Source organism: Accipiter gentilis, chromosome 28 (assembly GCF_929443795.1).
Source record: "Accipiter gentilis chromosome 28, bAccGen1.1, whole genome shotgun sequence".
In the NCBI taxonomy this organism is placed as follows: domain Eukaryota; kingdom Metazoa; phylum Chordata; class Aves; order Accipitriformes; family Accipitridae; genus Astur; species Astur gentilis.
In genome coordinates, this window is record NC_064907.1 from 9909045 (window position 1) to 9928254 (window position 19210).

At 39.6% G+C, this 19210-nt stretch overlaps 2 protein-coding genes across 5 annotated transcripts in view; both read right to left on the reverse strand.

Moving 5' to 3' along the window:
* Nucleotides 1–17268, reverse strand: part of RYR2 (ryanodine receptor 2) — a 452105-nt gene extending 434837 nt beyond the window's left edge. For all 4 annotated transcript variants that reach the window (XM_049830593.1, XM_049830592.1, XM_049830591.1 and 1 more), the window contains exon 1: nt 16989–17268. In XM_049830593.1, coding sequence (XP_049686550.1) covers nt 16989–17036 — 48 coding nt within the window. In that variant the 5' untranslated portion in view covers nt 17037–17268. The remainder of the gene's footprint in view (nt 1–16988) is intronic.
* The window catches only part of ACTN2 (actinin alpha 2), a 396531-nt gene that overhangs the window by 204417 nt on the left and 172904 nt on the right, over nt 1–19210 (reverse strand). The gene's annotated exons all lie outside the window — the stretch shown is intronic.

The window sequence follows — 19210 nt, forward strand, 5'->3', positions numbered from 1 at the left end:
GCTGTACCACAGCTTCATAGATGTCACGCTGACTAATCAGGTGGGAATGATACTTCTATCAGCCAATCTTTAATAATACTCTGTTTGTCCCCTGGATCATCTCCAAATCTCATAACAGCAGCTTCTCTCAACTGCCAGAGTCAGTTCATGAGCATCACATTGTGATGCATCAATTAAATGGTAGTTTCAATTGACACATCCCTGACTTTCAAAAGATCATGACGGATTTCGTGCACATTTCAGCTACAAAGACTGCCTCTCTGCAATTATTAATGTTCTGCAGCATTGGGCTAGTCACGATGCACTGGGTTTTGTATTCTGTTTGCCTCTACTACTTGTTAAATACTGTCTGAACATACAGCATGTAAAAATCCAATCCTTGGCACAAACGACTAAATCTGAAAATATAACATGCAAACAACAGCTAAGAGAGCTAGCCATCATCTCTAGATAGGATATTAAAAGAACACTGCTGAAATAACAGAAGTTACACAACAAAAACCTAGTGAATTCTAACGTTGCTGACCAACCACACTTTCTCATTTGAATTCTCTTATACATCCAATGAAGGAAATAGTCCTTAGCCACCAGGAGGCGTGGACACAGAATATTTTGTTAGCACTGAAGTAAAAGGTTTACAGTTCACGTTTCCAGCTGAACCTGCCAAAAAATTGTCAGGTGCAATGAGAGAACTGCCTTCCATTGGACCAGAAAGTTTGATGGGAGAAACACAATCCATTCCAGACCAGCTTTCTCTTGCCGCTGAGAAATGTGTAGCTAGTGCAATGAAAAGCCAATGGGGAATGAATTTCTCCGGGAAGTCAGCACCAAACCTGGCCAGCCCAATTCTGTTCCATGTTTTATCTTGCAAGATTGAGTGGAGTGATGGAAATCTCTTCTGCAACACAGTTTCCCTCATCTCATAAGAAGTGGAAGTAATAGGTGTTTTGGGCTACCTTCCACACCAGAAGTACCAAAGTCCACCCAAATTCTTTTCTGTTATCTGACCCAAACATTACTACAGCTTTCAGCAACACATGTCCAGTCTTAAAAAATGTATTTATTTATGATTTTACTATACTGTACCTCCTTACTGAGGAACACAAATTACAGACTAGAGCTTGCTTCACACCTTGAGGGAAGAAAAAAAGAAAACCAAATAGAATTTCACAGGTAAAAAAAAAAAAAAAAAAAAAAAAAAAAGTATGGCTCCTGATTGCCTGAATAAAAAAAGCAAAGGTTGACTGCAGAAAAACAAACCAAAAAGTCACAAGAATCTTAGAAAACAGAAAGTATTAGGTAATACATAAAAGAAGTTTCCATCTCCCCCACAATAAATATCACAATGTTAAAATATTTCAAAATAATTCTTTATCCATAGCCAAAAAAAAAGTGTGATAAACTAATTTTTTTAAAATCATAAAACTACAATGTTTAAGATTTTTACAACACTCTTATCTCTTTAGGGTATAAAATCTTTAATATGAAAATATATTTCATTTTAAAGAATACTAAATCCAAATCAAGAAATATATTAACATTTACTTCAGCAAGAGTTGGGCCAAGAGAACAAAACAATGTATACCAGTAGGTCAGTTTTAAGAGAGCAAGAGGTTGTTTAGGCATTCTTCCATTTTTCTCAACATCATCTTCTTCAAGACAAAAGACTACCATTTAGGTCTCACCCCTCTAGGACTTCATAAAGCAAGAGATGTGTTTTTGAAAGAATTCAAAGTTTGAAAGTTTGCTTCAATTCCAGATATGAGCTAGTTTAGACGCAAGAAAAACCCATACATAAATCCCTACAAGGTCAAGGACAACCATGAATCAGCAATAAGAAAAACAGAAGAGAAAAGCAAATAACGTGTATTTTCAAGCAAGTATCAATATCTGTGATTTTCTTTCTTCACTCTGATCCAAATTAACTCCTGTGTTTAAGGAAAAAAAAGCAAGTGCTACACAACATTTTAAGTAAACATAGTCATGAGACCATGCCATCATTTCTAGTAATTCGTTTCTGATAATAGAGAAGTGTCCGGACAAGACAACTGGAAAACAATGACTACTGTAGAATAAAACATACACAAGGGTGCACAGAAAGTTTGGTTCTGTATATGGAAAAGCCAACCATGAAGAGAAACTTACACGCTATTTCAGCAGGAAATAAGCTGGAAAAGGCCTGTTACCAGATACTGCCATGCAAATCACGTGTAACCAAAAACCAGTTGAAGATCTTTCCATTTCAGTCTTTCAGTTTTAGTGTAAGCCAGGAGCTGAAGTGCTAGACCCAGCAGAGCAGAAAAATGCAAATAGAAGGTAAAGACCTGAATATTTCTGTGCCTATGTATTTTCTCATTATATTCTGCTGCATTCCAAGTGCAAGGCAAATTATTCTGATAAACTCAGAAAACTAGCAGACCTATTTAACTATTTACCTGCTCTCTACTGTGAACCTGAAAGTGTGCATAATTTTTGTTATTTCACCATTGCCATTATTAACACATGAGGCTGAAAGAGCAACACTGCACAGTGAGAGCTCAGTTCCATGAAGTGGTGATACTCCTAAAACAGGCTTTCATTTGGCTAAAAAAAAAAAAAAAATAAAAAAAAAAAAATCACAGGATAAAATCACAGGAGAACTTAAGATGTTTCAGAAACTTTGTGACAAGATAGTTTCTTACTTTGAAGTATAATTGAAACTTTCTTCAACAACTAAACAAAAGCAATTGTACTAACCTAAAAGTAAAAGCTTCAAGACAATACACATCTCCCAATCTTGTAATACAGACCAAGAAAAAAAGATTTTTTTGAAAAAAAGATATAAAGTCAAATATGACACTAAAAAAGTAAAAGAAATAAATAGGGAAAATAAGTGGTTTGTATGTATCAAGCACCTAAAAAGCAGTACTCCCCCACAGCATATATGACTTCCTGAGTAAATTAAATATTATACATAATCTCAAATCCAAATTAGAGCTGACTTCAGGTTCCAAGGTTGGCAAAATAAAATTTATGCCGGACACAGCAAAAGCACACACACCGTTAACAGAAAATATAAATGCTACTCTGCAAGAATGACATTTAGCTTCTTAACAAAGACTTCATGGAGATTTGTAGAAAAAGAAAAATCTAGCTTTCTTCTCAGAAAAGAGGAACATATGACAGATTGTTACCTTTGCTGAATTGGACAAGATGGTACATCTGTGTGTCAAAGTTGGAACAGTTTACCAATAAATAGATGTAAATATTTTGAAGGACAGTTAGCAATGCGTACACATTTTTAAACTAATTGTGTAAAAGCCAGGTCACACACTTTTGGTGCATAAGCAAGATAAATATTAATTATTCTTAAAATGGCAGACCAGGATATGTATTTGGCACATTTAGGCCATTAGATACAATGGTGGACAATGCTATGAGTGTATGATTCAACTCTGGTTAAAATCTAGAGGAGGTTTGACATTAGTGTCAGTGAGAACAGAACCAGACTTATAAAAAAACATACATAACCATACAGAGACCCTTACAGTCATGGACCAGCAAATCGATTCATAAAATGTTTAACGATGCAGAGTAGATTATTCTGCTAGATATTATACTAAAATAAATTAATTTACATTCAGATTGCAATATAATTTAAGCAATAGGTAAGAGAGGCAGGTTTTTACTTGAAGCAGCCTTTGTAATACAGGATTTGTTTTTAGGCTTCTGGCCAAAAAAATATATTTGTACAAAAAAATATATATTTGTGCCCTAAGTATTTTCTTCTAGCGTTTTGCTAATAGAATAACCCTTAACAACCTGTTATAACAACCTGCCTGTTTTATGTATTTCCTTCATTTCAACAATTCATTCCTCAGGCAGGGAAAATGAGATCCAGCTAGAAATTTTGAAAGGAAGATAAGGATTTTCTTCAAGTGATTACTCTGTGTAAAGGTATACAATAAGGCTACAAACCCATTTCACTCACAGAATTTGTTTCTCTGCCCCTCCCAATAAAACAAATTACTAGGGTACAACCACTAATAGCAAACCATAACTTTTTGAATAAGAACTTACTACAACAAAGTGCGCTTCCCAAGCTCTAGAGGTGGTTCCAATTGTCAAATTGTAATTCTGTAACAGACATAAATCATCATAAAAAACCTCACTCATCAACAGGAAGTCACATAGGTACATAAAGAAGTAATTTTGTTAGCATTCACACTCCCACACAGTTCACGACCCCATTAAACTCATTCCTTCATTGAATGTGTGTTCTGACCCATGTTAGTTTATTCTGTTAGTAAATCAAAAAGTGCAGCAAGGCCTTCCTACATAAACAGAAATGCAAATGCCATGCATGGAAACAAATCTCCCCCATCAAGTTCTGAAGGTTGAGCATTTCTCACACACTATATTAATTGGATTACTTTACAGGATTACAGCTTCAGAAAACTGATACAGTAACTCTCACCTAGAGGTTTTCTCAGAGTCAGCAGAACCTACCTCTGTGCAGAGGGCCAGAGTAAACAATTCCTTAAGCCAGGCACAGGACTTCTGCAGAGAGGTGATTTACCAAGCCTGAGGGGCAACCCCCGAAACAAATTGGTTTGGAAGGGAAGAATATTGTCACTGATGCTCTTCTATCATTGCAGCTGTCAAGTAAAAAATAAACTGTATAACAGAAAGCAGAATAAGAAATGGGGATAAAACAGAAAGTGTCTAATTCTGCTTCACTAACAGATTTATACTATAAGGAAAGAAGAAATTCAGAGACTTCAGCTGCAATTGCAGCTGACATTCAAATTATAAGCTAGAATTCAACTAAAATAAAATTAAAAAGAGCATTGCATTACTCTGACATAATCAGAATAAAGTGATGCCTGTAACATTATCAACAAAACATGTCAACATTGCAGCTTGATACACCTTTAAACCACATTCATTTAATTTTCAGTAGATTAAAACAGGTATGAAAATTCCTAAATCAGAAAAAGAAAAAAAACCAAAAACTAATTCTCACTACCTAATTACTCCTTTTTGTCCTCCCACTCCATAGAAAATGAAAGTGTTTCTTTCTGTGTCTAAACTCAGAGTTGTATTACACTTTCTATGCAAAAGCATCTATTTTATTTTGGAGAAAAGCCAGGCAACAAGCTATGCCTCTCCAGAGGATGACAAGGCTCACCTGTGAGATTTGACATCCCTCCCTCCAACATTCCATTCCTCTCCGTTTCTAGACAAATTCTGTTCATTTGAAATTAAGGATTTTGGAGTCCTTCAGCTCAACAAGCTGAAGCTTTCCAGAGGTGAAGCATGCAAAGGAAAAGGAGAAGGAAAATGCAGACTAATCATACATCAATACAAACAATGTGGAGAAACATGTATTAATGAAGTTCTCATGATAACCTCTCTCCTACTTAGTAAACTTGATGTGACATTTTTAATACACTTATTTTCTTGTTCTGAGAGATGAAAAAACCTTGACCTTGCCCTTTGTTAGATCAAGAGAGAAATTAAAAAAGAAGGAAAGACATTCCAAATTTAAGAGCCCCCTTCAGGAAAATATCCTTCTACCAATTTGAATGAATACTTAAATTCATAACTAAATACAACAGCAAGTTCTGCCACAGGCTTAGGTTGAAGCCATGTCAAACATTAAATCAGGAAAAGCAATCAAACCCAATACCAAAAGACAGGAATCCCAGTGGCTGTGTCAAGAATAAGGAAGAGCGAGAGAGATTAAACAAAAAGTTTTGGACTCGCAAGTTGAAAGTCCAAAAAAAAGTGACTTCAAATGAACCAGCAGATAGCATACAGAACAAATATAGTACTCTTCTTGTATGGGATACTGCTAACAGATTTCAGAAATGGACTTGGAGGCATAACATTGCAGGTAACATTCTGAAACTATCCAAAATGCAACAGCATTTCTTTTCCAGGATTTCAGGAACCTCCTCATATCAAAACAAAATTTACAGGATGTTTCTACAAGAACCATGGTCAGCTCAAAATAGAGATCAGGCCTTCACTGATGACTTGTTCTGCAATCCTTTCTTTTCACAAGCTTTAAGATTCTTCTTCCATCAAAGTACCAGTATCAAAAGTAGTAACTTTTAAAATGCATATTCACTTCATTAGACATATTAAAAGTGACTAAAGAGTAAATAAGGGCTGACATACCTCACCAAGCAGTAAGACTATCATGCTAAGACCTACTTAGAAACATTTTAGTATGTGAATCATTAATTCACAAGCTTAACCTACAGAAATTCAGTCAACAGTCATGGACCACCTATGGCATTTGAGAAGTTTTCTGGATTTACCTATGTAGCTATCACCGTCCTGCAATTACTAAATACTAGACTAGTTCTTTTTTGCTCACAAGCTTTTCTAAAGGACTCGCTACATAATTCTACAACTACAAGAAATTAGGCTGACTTCTTATGTACGCACCAATAAATACAACTCTTATCCATGTTATCCTTACTATTCCAGCATCATGTTTAGATCTGTAGTGGTACTGCTTCGTGGATTCTTTGCCTTAACAATCACACTTCCACAATGTTATCTAACATTGTTGGCCCTGAAAATTCATACAGTGTTATTTGCACAGACTTTGATCTCTATCAGTTCCTTTATTAGGAGAGTTAGATCTCTTCAGCCACCCTTGCTACGATAGTTCTCATGAACAAATCATTTAACGTCTGCATGAATGCAATACTGCAGTTCTTTCAGCTGTCTGCTGGTACATGTCAAATCATGAGACAAGTCTTTGCTTTCTCTAAGTGTCAGCTGGGGCAGAAAAAAAACAAACCCCACATTTACTTAATACAAGTTTTTAAAAGAAGATTAATCCAACTCTTTAGCAATGAAGAGCTATTAAATTACCTGTAACACCAGAAGAAAGGTTCTCTCCATCCCCTTTTCATTCTTACTGAGTATTTGTCTGCACCACAGATCGTGATTGTTTTTTTACTTTTCTGTTGCATGGAAAAGGGGATATGCATTCCATCTCCCTGGTACTTGCAACAAGACTCCATAAATGCATGTAACTGTCAATGCATTAGCATTGCAAAATCTAATTCATAAACATGCAGAAAATAGTAAAAAATATTAAGTCGCATGATTTATTCTTATTTTCAGTCTAACCCTCAGTCTTAGAACCACACAGCATTCTCATGACTGTTGTAGGGCTAAAGGATTTTTATCCATCTGTACAGGTATTTAGGTGGCTGCTGTCACCACTGGAACCAAAGTATTTATCAAAGACTGCTTCAGAATGAAGGTCCCGTGTCCGTACAGAGGTTTAATCACCTAGCTTGTGCTTAGCATGCCTCTGCTAGTTCTAATGAAATTATTACACTCTGCAACTAGAAAATAAACACACCATAGGTGATTCTGAAATGTTTATCAGCGTGGCTACATTCCTGATGTACAATGAGGATCAGTTACCAGTGAATGAATCCTATGAGTCTATGAGTCTTAAGCAGACCTATTCAATTACCTAGGCTTACTTTGAACAGTCTTCAAGTTGTATTCATTCCTCCACCTAAATTCCTATATAAAGAATTATAAACTTGGCCATCACAAGAATGGAAGAGGCTTATACACCAAGGGAAATTATCTGGCATATTCAGCAAAGGAAGATACCTTCCTCTTTCCCCTTTTTCCTTTTATGAAACCAAAGAATGCATCCCACACAAAGCTCAGGCAGTCATTTTTTTCCAGCTTTGTCTGGTTTGGAAGAAATGTAGCTGTAAGAGACAGCCATATCTGGCTCGATTCCACTAATACAACTCCACTTTCTGGCAATCCCCAGGAAAACTCACAGACAGCCAACGCAGATCTTGTGTTGCTTCCTTCCATCATTCCTTTGAAAGAAGGATTTAAGCAGGGATATTCTTCAAATTCAGTGCACTCAGTTTTCACAGCAGGATTCCAGAGAAGTTTTCACAGAGGTAGAGACAGGACACGCCAGTGCTTGGCATTTGGTTCTGGCACCTAATATCCATCAGATATTATTTCCCACAGTCAAGTAAAAAACAATCAGGTAACAGAAGTATGCTGTTATACAGCATTAATTACCCTGAAATCCTCTGGGAAGCTGCCTCGCAAAACGTAATGATCTTGTTACTCCTTCTCTGCGGTCCTACAGCATTCAGAATATGAACAAAACCAAATCAAATAAACCAAAAAGCCTGTCCTGTCATAAAATGTCTTCCATGTTAAAAATGAACAGATCCATGCATCTTACGGAATGATACCTTGTCAACTTTTTCCAAAGTCGCTCTGCAAAGTCTACTGCATTACTAGGCAACCTATTATATTTCCAATTTTCTTCAAGCACATGGTAATTATAAGGAAGTCATTCCTGACTATGATAAACATTAAAGTATGCTACAACAATGAAAGAGTGAACCCATCTTTCTATTTAAAATTTAATGTAGCTGTTAGTGTGAATGCTCCTACAAACACATTAATATTATTGTAAAACTGACCATTATAGCATTACATTTAAACAGAAATTGCAACTGTCAAATAAGTTAATACAGCTCATGTTATGACACCTTACCTGTCATCTTTCACTTTCCAAACAGTAAACACATAGATACTAGTTTGTTTTTGTTAAGCAATTCTGAGAAGCTAAGCAAAGATTCTACTAAATTATACAGTACATGCCTCAAACATACATCTGTTCAAATCTATAGCCAAGTAACATATCACTGGGCTCTAGAAGTAGGAACATATTTGAAGAGTTTAAATACTTCACCTGACAAGTTACACCACCATTATTATGTAAAAAATGACAAAGAAAAGCAAGAGTTCTTTCATAAGTGAATACGTAATTAGTTAATAAATCTCACGCTTATTAACAAGGGAGCGAAGCATAAAACTACACTGCAGTAAAAGCACGTGGGGGATCCTGCTAATCTTTGGTAGGAAACTGGGGTGACCTTTTCTATGATGATGTTGCAGGTGGTGGCTGCCCTTAAGTTGCTCTATTTGTGACAACGAGAACAAAGAAAAACCACTGCTGTGCCCCCAGTGGGAACAGAATATTGCAGTAAGCTCCGCATTGCTGTGGTTGGCTTTAAAAGGCTTAAACTGCCATCTAAACTAATTCCTTTATGCCTTTTCTCATTTACTGAGATGCATTAGGCAACAGGCAGCCTCTTCAAGAGGCCTTCCATTCCCAGAGTGGTATAGACAACACAGCCAGACATAGTTTAAGTGCCATACACTTGTAAAACACAGTATAGGTCTTCAGCAGAATACTGACTGGAGATAGAAAATTATGCCAGGCTACCCTTACTTTGCTATTGGCAGAAATTCCAGGGTATAGCTGTGTCAATAATTAAAGTGCTCTGTTCTCACTTCCACCTGACCACAGTCAAGGTTTAAAATGGGTGTTTTCAAGCTGTCTGAAGGACAAAGTAACAGGATTCATATTCCAGTTTTCATTAAAAGAACATACATAACTCTTAAGTTTTTATCATTTTATTTGCCACATTTTATAAAAGTGTCTATTAAAGCTTTTAAATCTAAGTAAGAAAAAGCACTGACAAGACACTAAAAGTCTGCCCTGGCTTTTGCTTTTCCAGTCATTTTACTAGTTCGGTGTTTTGTGGTTGGTTTTCTTTTTTTACTTCTTGTTCTTCAGAAGAATCATACCTCTTCCTCCTCCTTCAGAATAACATTAATATTACATCAAGAATTCACGTTATGAATGTAAGTACTTAATAACAAAGGAAAAGTTAGACCAAATGAAATAGCTATCTGTATAATGCATATGCATGAATTCGGACAAAATATAAGAAAATTAGGGTGCTCAGAGTATGTACTTCATTAGCTACTGCCTCTATTCTCCTACACTCAATGCTCTAGCAGAAAATTCAGACCAAGTAGCTCAATCAAGGCAGAACTCAGCTTCTGGTAGTTTTATATGTCAATAAGAAGTTCCCACTTAAAAGATACAGAACTTTCCTCACAAAAGAGGGGAACACTTTTGTTCAGAGATGAAGTCTAGAATGGTGTTAACAGAAAAACATTATGCATTCAACCTTAGAAATTATTTGCCTTGAGAATTTATTCTTTTGAGAAACTGTCCACTTGCAATCAATAGCAAAATTCTTGTTGATGATGGATAAATGAGCAAGCCTTTCACCAATATAAAGTACAAACCGAAAACTGCTGCAATTTTATTTGTATGTTAGTACCATGAAAGGGACAGCCATGTCCAGAAATTCATAGAGCTTAATTTCCCAGAACTGATGCACTAAGAGATTCAACACATAAGCCATAAAGAAAATCTCCTAACAGCATCATAGCTAGGAGTAATTCCAACCAGAAGACAATCTTCCCACAGAGTTTTATAGTAGTTTTCAGAAACAAACCTGCATTTACACAGGAAGAACTATTATGCTTACATTTCTAGCTATTCTGCCTGCAAGTAAAGTCTGGATATGAAATCCTGCTTACACTGAAATCAATAGTTCTGCCTTCACAGGGATCAGAGTTTCACTCTTGAGACCTTGAACAGCACTTCACAGTGGTGACCACAAGACCCCTTAAAATTGACATATGCAAAAAACCCCAAATTTTTTAAAACTGCTGCTATAAAAAAAAGTTTTGTTCATTTGATTAATGTAATTCTTATCAACACTTAATACAGAGCAGTAAACATGCAGTACGTATTTATGACAAGAACTCCATTCTATGAGACTTCTATATAGCATTTTCAAGGAAGTATTTGCTAATGAGTAAAGAGATATTACTTCTTTTGTGCACAAATTAAGCAAAAAAGATTTAGATAGCCATAATATACAAAATAAATTGCTGACTTCTTCCATCAATCACAATTAAAATCACAACACCAACATTAAGAGAAAGTTAAAATTCTTTCTTCACCCTGATAAAATGTGTTCATTTTACAGTTCAACAAAGGCTATTTATGTACTACTACCATGACACCAAACAAAATAAAGGTATGTCACTTAAGTTTTATTAGGAAGTATAAGAATACGCAGTTTCTGACTTTTCTTTTGTCATCCACACAAAGCCAAGACTGCTTTTTCAGTCAATTCAGGAAAATTTAAACAAAAGCCTAGGTGTAATTCAGACAACAAAACCAAAACTAACTCAGAGATTTAACATGAAGCACCTGTAAGTATAAAAATCAGAAGAAAAAGATCTCTGTCTTTTCAGTTTAATTCATGTATTTCCTGGAAGCAGCCCAGTGTCAGTATTTTCCCACACAGTCAGTTTCCAATCATTTATCTTGATTCAGAGAAATACTTCAACACAACCCTACCCCTGCACAAGAAAGACTGATGTAGTTTCCTGAATTAGAATCATCCTGTGTACTTTCCACACAGCTATATAAAAGGAAAACCACCTTTACAATACACCTGTAACAATATAGCATTCAAATAGAGAAGTGAAAGGCAGACATAGCTCTTGAGACCACTCTAAATCTTGGGCCAGAAATTAACTGGAACTCTCTCTTTACAGTCTGTCCACAGCTTAAGTTCCTGCAATAGATTTTCCTCAGGCCTTCATGGTACTAAAGAGCACCATGCATCAAAACATCTTCAGATACTGGAAGGAAGAGCAGCTCCCTGTCTCTCAGAACATTAGTCAACCAACTCACAGGGCTAGCAAGAAACTTCCCTGGTGGACCAACTATTTGCTATAGAGCTTCCTCAGCCTCCTTCTCACACATCCAATAAAGACAACTTCCAGATGCAGAACACTGGACAAGAGAGTACACAGACTAGACAACTGATTTTATCCAGCAATATCATTTTAATGGTGGTATAAAATGTCTGTCAAACAATTTTGGAATCAAAAAATTTATATATAAAATGTTCACACATAATTCCCAAACAAGAATTGGACTACGTGTCCTAGCTAAAACCCGTTCACTACAAACAGCCTGTCCAGCTCAATTCCAAAATAGAATTTGAGATCATATTCAGTATCTGTACTGCAGTGCAGTGCCTTAGAGAGGAAGGTACAAATGCTGCAATCCCAGCCACGCCATCCCTCACATGAGCTGTTAAACAGTGATCTCTTGTGCCAGTCCCTGGTGAATCTTCAGAAGTTACATACTGACAGGTACAAGAAATACTTTTTAAAATAAACAGAGGCTAGCCAAAGTGTTTTTCGGTGTTCTTGCCTTCTAAAATTGCTCCTAATATCCAAGATTGCTTTTGAGCATTTTCTTCAGTATATTCTAGCAGCCCTGTTTGTATGTTAGATGATTGCAGCTACCAGAATCTAACATATTTTGATAAAGCCCTTTAAAGATAAGCAGTGTATGAAAGGCATCAAGGGATTTAAAAAAAATAATTAAAAAATTCCATTCTATTTCACTGAGAGATTGACATAACAATTCTTCTTATGTTTAGTTACTTATTTTACAATAATCTTCAGATCTTGTTTTTCCAGGTTCCTTTTGTGTCTTCTAATTCCACAGAATCTTCATGCAGGATGGCATCTAAGCACTTGATTTTTAATCAGATTTAATGTGGCATTCATTGTTTAAGTGCTGCCATAATAAGGAATATCTGGAACAGAAGTAACTCTGGAATCACAGAATTCCTGTCCTTGAAATGTGACCACATTACATTCTTCATTTCAGAATGAAGAAAAATTCTCTGCCATAATACTTCAGATAATAAAAGAATGGAGTTTAAATCCCAGAACTGAGTGAATAAAATCTTTCGCATGTCAAACATGACTCCTAAATAACATTTAACTTAATTTAAAAGTACTTTTCCAGTGTTGGAAAGTACCCTTACACTTTTCCCTGACAGTCACACTTAGAACAATAAAGTCCATGTAGAAAATAAGGCAGCACAGAATATGTTCACACAAGCAAAAGATCCCATTTTACTTCAAGTTGCTAATTAAACAAATGAAAAAAGCATGAGAAGACAGTACACTGGAATATCAGCATTCCAATCTTTAAAAAAAAAGGCAGAGATGAAAAGGAGACGACGGACCTGGGGAAAACATGCTGCTCTCGCTGATTATGCTTCCCATTTCTGACAGGCATGGTAGTCTTCACTGTCTCAGAGGACAGTGAGAAAGACCATAACCCTGTCAGCCTTACTTCAGTGTGTCCTGGTGGTGTCTCCTACCATAAATATCTAAAAGACGACCTGCCTCCAATTTAAGAAACTCCACAACTCCAGAAAACCATATGTACTGACACCAGAACATCCCAAGATCAAATAGCTAAATTACACATTTCTCGTCACTCTTAGGTACATATTGCTCCCAAAATTCAGGACACCTTTAACCAATATAAGGGATATTCACAGGCAGTCTTCTGCTGCAATTGTTTTAATCCTATCATCAGCTTACCACCCCACTCCACACAAAAGCCTTCCCTTACAGGGGTTCTGCACCACAAAAACCAGTCCTTGCATGTGTGCGTTATGGAAGGAGACTAGGCATTTAGGCAAAAACATTTTCTGTTCTCTCCTGGAACTGAATTATTTTCACTCTGGTCAAATTACACATCCTAAAAAAAAATCATGTCCATATTAGCTATGAATATTTTAGATTCTTGAATGTAAAGACTAAACAATGAAAGTTTATTTTGTACACATCTTTCTCCTTTCTAGTATTAAAAAAAAAACCAAACAAAAAAACACCCAACTCTACAGGGGAGAAGTCCTTCCCAGACACACAACTAATAAAAGCAAGAGCAGGATACTTGCTCCTCTTCACTCCACTTGCACAGCATGTGTGCATTCAGTGGCAGAAGTCAGGAGAATGTACGTCCAAGCCTAAAAAAGGCTACAAATAATACAAGGTCATCTCTACCTGGAGCATTCAGCAAAGTAATGAGGGAGACCCCTGTCTGTGGAAAAGCAGATAATTCGCAGGACTATAGTTTTCCTTGAGAACTGAACAGCACAGAGCTGAATTCCAGTCTGTCCAAAGTTCTCTCAAACAATGTAAGAACTGATGCTTCCAGAAATCCAGGGCATTAACAGGTTACGTTCACTTCTCAGAAGCGACATATAAAACTCAAATTGTTCCCAAAAGAAACAGAAATCCACCTGTCCTGGTTTCAGCTGGGAAAATTATTACTACATTATTACTACTGTTGTCATTTTATTAGTGTTATCATTATTAGTTTCTTCTTTTCTGTTCTATTAAACCATTCTTATCTCAACCCACAGGAGTTTTACTTCTTTTCCCGATTTTCTTCCCCATCCCACTGGGGGGGGGTGGAGTGAGTGAGCGGCTGCGTGGTGCTTAGTTGCTGGCTGGGGTTAAACCACGACACCAACCTAGCAGCAAATTTGTAGGAGGAAATGCATGATGACACCTTATCAAAAAATAGTCATAAAATAAAAGCAGCAAATGAAGAAGAGGCATCATTAGGCAAATAGGAATGTGTGAAGAGGAAAGGAAAAAGAAATTACCAATCGACGTGTAGATGGCACATACAAATTCAGTTTAGTAGCTTAATGCAAATAAAGCAATTTTTTTATTGAATAAAATCTCATATTTCTCTTTAAACATTAAATATAATACATTGTGTTTACATTCCAGGGTAAACCCTAAAGATGCTACAGTAATTTTGAAACATCAGAAAGAGAACCCTCAATTTTAGAAAGTTTATCAGGTCCTATCAAAACAAGAAAATATGAAGAGCACTGTTTATATGTAGTAGGCCTACAGATGTCATCATTAAGGTATTCAAAGCACAGAAAGCTTTTTTGCTTGCATGAGGTGTTCTTTGAAAAGTTCTATTTATCTACCAAACCATTTACGAATCCCTTTGTCCCTAACTACTGTTTCAAAAATAAATAATTAAAAAAAAGAGAAACTGCAGCAATTACCAGATAACATCCCCTTTCCAGTGCTTTCTATCAGTGCCATTCAGAAAGTTACGCACATCTAATACCTTTAGAGAATACTAACCCAAGCTTTCTAAGAATACACAGAAGGAAGACCGCTACATCAAGAATATGTCTTAAAGCAACTGACTTTTCCAAGTAATGCTCATAACTTTGACAAAGTGGAAGGAAAAGAGGAGTAAAAATCACTACTTACATACAACTACAGATTAGAGATTCAAAGCTTCACTTGAAAAGGCTATTTCTCAGGCCTTTTTATTTCACTACACAAAAAGGCTCCCCCATGCCTCAGTTTACCATATTCAAGGTCATCTTACCACCAGTACAACAGTCTAAAAATTTTTAAATTATTGTCTAAGGCAGGGTTTGCCAAATCTGTATTAAGCCTGACACACATTATCAGGAGTGCTGTTTTACATAACACGCTGCTGCTGTCAGGTGCTGTAGTTTAACATTACTGTATATGTGCTGAGCAGTATTAGCATGCTCACTGCTTCTCTTTCCCTATTAAGCATTCAGATAACAGCCCTTCCATGAGCTAAGCTTAACATTCAAACCTGCAGTAAGACTGCCATTGTACAAGTCTTCCAAAAATGTTTACCAGCAAGAAGTACTAATAATAAAACTCTCATAAATTGAGATGACAAATTATCTTTCAAGAAAGTAGTTTTCTGTTTTGTCGTTAGATGTTAGACAACCCTACAATAGAAGTCACATAACGCTGAGAGGAAAAAAAGTTGACAATCTTCATGCCAGTGTTGCGTAACAGCTGTATTCCCTGTAAAACCAGATTTTCTAAGACTTCTCAAACAAACAAAGAATAACAGGATGCATGTCTATTATTTTATGGTTTCTGATTGAAATAAACATAAGATGACCGAGATCCAGGATTCATAATGCTGCAAACAGCATACGAATATGCTTCACGTACATTATGTGGCTTGCTTTCCCCTCTTCTTTTAATGTATTTTCTTACAAGACATTGATCACGAACATTTTCTAAATCGGACAGTACTAAATAAAAAGGAAGCTAAGCTTTACCCTACAGTCTCAATGTTTTTAGCTCTACTTATCAAACGTCTCAGCAATTTTTCCTCAAACTGTGACAGGGTTTGTGTACACCACCACTCAAATATGCCCATCTGCAAAACTTGCTAGGATTGTGCATATAAACAGCACTTGGGAGATGGCCCAGAAGGTAAGTAAAAGCACTGCTTGAAGAAAAATAATCCAGATAAGCATAAAATGCAGCAGTCCAGATGTATTAATTAAACTGAAGGAAGAAATGCTCTAGTGCCTTAACATGCTTTGGACTGAAGAAAACCGAAGTAAAGAAAGGATGCTCACACCAAAATTAAAAAAAAATTAAAAAAAAAAAAAAAAAAAAAAAAAAACCACCACCGTATTAGTCTGTGCTCAGCGAGGAGAACGCCTGCAAGTTAGTGGGAACCTTGGTGGGGAGGGGGTGGGCTGGGAGAGGCGATTTCTTCCCCCCCCACCACCCCCTCCAGTTCTGTGTTTGCAAAAGGAGCGCGACTGCAGCTTTTAAGCCGGGGAGGGCTGCTCGGTTAGTATCTGCAGTACACGGCCACATCGGCGGGTGGGAAGGCAGCGCGGAGAGGTACTTGTGGGGAGGCGGCGGGGCCGCCCCGCCCGCCCGCCCGCCCCTCACCCTGACCGGGGTCCCCCCGCCGCTCCGCGCCCGGGGCAAGCCCCGCCGCTTCCCCCCCCCCCCCCCCCCCCCCCCCCCACTTATCCCGGCATCGCCAGCAGAGCGACCGCTTACTTTTCGCCCCTCCGCCCGCGGGTACGGGGAGGTGGGGGGGGGGACGACGACACACGCTGCCAGGTGGAGAGGAAAAGGGCTGGGGCTCCGCAGCCCTCCCTGACAGGACTCCCTGGGGGCGGCGGGGGCAGAGCGCGCCCGCTGCTCCCCTCCCGGCTCCCACCCCCCCGCCCCTGCACACGGACTCTCGGTGCCCCCCGCCCCACAGCTCTCCTCAGGGCAAGGTCCGGGCGTCGCCCCCCCCCCCCCCGCAGCCCCCCAGCCCTTCGCCCGCACGGCCCCGGTCCCCTGCCCCACGCCGGCGCGGAGGTGGGGGAGGCGAGCCCGGCGCTTACAGTTCGCAGGAACTGGATCTCGTCCTCGCCCTCGCCCCCCTCGGCCATGGCTCCCCCTCTCTCTCCTTCTCCCGGGCGCTGCTCCCGCTGACCCGGGCGAGCGGCGGTGGTCGCTCCCCGCGGGGAGGCGGCGGCGGCGGCAGGAGGCTGACGGCCTCACCGGGCTGGGGCAAGCGGGAGGGCGGCGGAGCCGGCAGCCCCAGCCCGGCCCTTGCTGCCAACGGGGTGCGGGCGCCCGCCCGCCTGCCTGCCTGCCTGCCTGCAGCAGGTTGACAGCTCTGCCCAGCCGCCCGCCTGCCAGTGCCTGCCACGGGGGGAGGGGGACGCGATTAACCGGGGGAGGAGGGGGAGGCGGAGCTCCCCGGCCCCCCCGCTGCTGCAGGTGATCCGCAGCCCGCTCCCTCCGCACGCCAAACCCGCCGCCCAGCGCCCCTTACTGGCTGCTGTGCGGAGAGGCGGCTGACGGACCGACCGACCGACCGACCGACCGACCGACCGCCGCCGCCGCAGGGGGCTCGCCTCCGCGGGGGGCTCGCCTCAGGGGCCCCGTCCCGGGCGGCCGCCGCCTGACCCACCGGCCCGGGGCGGCCCCGTCACACGTCCCTCACGGGGCTCGGGGCCTGCGGCCGCCTCGGCTCCTCCGGGGGTTAGCGGGGAAGGCCGGCGCCGCCTCTGCCTGGGCGAGTCTGTGCCTCTGGAGTTCTGCCGGACGGGCTGCCTTGGGAGATAACCTCCGGCGAGGGGGAGTTTAAGCGGCTTTGCGCGAGTTTTTCGCCAGCCGACGGTACTCTCGGGGAGAAGAGGCGGAAGGAAGGCACAACATGGCTTCACCGGGCGTTGGCCTCTAAGCGTGGTGTGAGTGAGCTTGATCCAGGGTGAATGAAAGGCTTTAAAATACAATTTACTTGAAGGATGGCCACCGTGCATTGACCATGGGGTAAAGCAGAGGGTTCTCTTGGAGTAGCTCGTCCGTCACGAGCATTCGTGCGGACCGCACCTTACAAAGGAGACGTTACTTCTAGCAGCGAGGGAGCTAGGCCTCCCGCGGAAAGAAGTGTGGCAACCCACAAGAGCTGGAGGACTAGCAACAGCGACAGCACGCTAAAAATACAGCGGAGAGGCTCTGCTGATGTGATGCAATGGTCATGAGGTGAGGACAGTAGAATAGCTTAAAAAATAGCAAAACTAACACTGGATCATTGACAGAGTAAAACGTGTGAGCGATGTGTGACTGCAGAAGGCTTTTGAAGGACCAAAACCGGTAAACGTAGTGAAATCACCATAATTCTGGAAAACAGAATGTGTGGCTGGCACAAGAGAAGACATGATAAGTGGTTCTTGAGAAGCCATACCCATAATCTGTGACTTGACACTGTTCAAGGACATCATGAAAAAATAATATTGAACACTTCTGAGATTTTTATCATTACTTCCAGCAGTAGAAAACCTGTTCCTCTGACAGATTGGAAATTGCAAGAGCAGCCAAGAGCCATAAGGTCTCTAGAACAAGTAATGTATGAGTATTTAATACAGAGGTTCTACAGATTAACTCCAGAGTTATGACAGCTTAAGCATTTCCTTGATAATTTCCTGTTTTCAGTTACTGCTGACTTCAAGAGATTTTTACCTCTCATACTGAACCTGCCTGAAAATTTTTTTTTCTATGTCTGATAAAATAGTGAAAGACATTTTTTCATATTGTTGCAATATTAAAATCTCCTAAATATCCCTTCTTCCAGATTATTTAAACTGACAGATACTTCTTGAAACAGACCCCTGTTATGAGGAAAAGTCTTGAGTTTGGGTGACTTTAAAAAAATCAGGTCTCATGAAGGTGCACTGAACAAATGCAGTTGTACTTCATCCCACTTACAGAACAAGTCAGTTTGAACACAACAATTTGCAAATGTATTTCACATGGATGTAAAGCTCAGTTCACATGGGTTTACAGGATCAAGGTCTGGTTAGATCATAGAACATCCGGGATACTTTCCGTCATGCTTTGAAGGAGAGTAGTAGATTAGATGCTGCATGTAAAGCAAGGACATTCTAAAGAAAAGAAAAAAAAGAAAAAAAACTATAAATAGTCCACTATAACATCGGTGGCTGAAACATTTTGTACAGTTTTGAGTACAACATCATGACATAATGAAAGTTGTTCCAAGAACTGTGGAACTGATGATACCTGGTTGCTTACAGATTTGAAGCTCATAATTAGACTC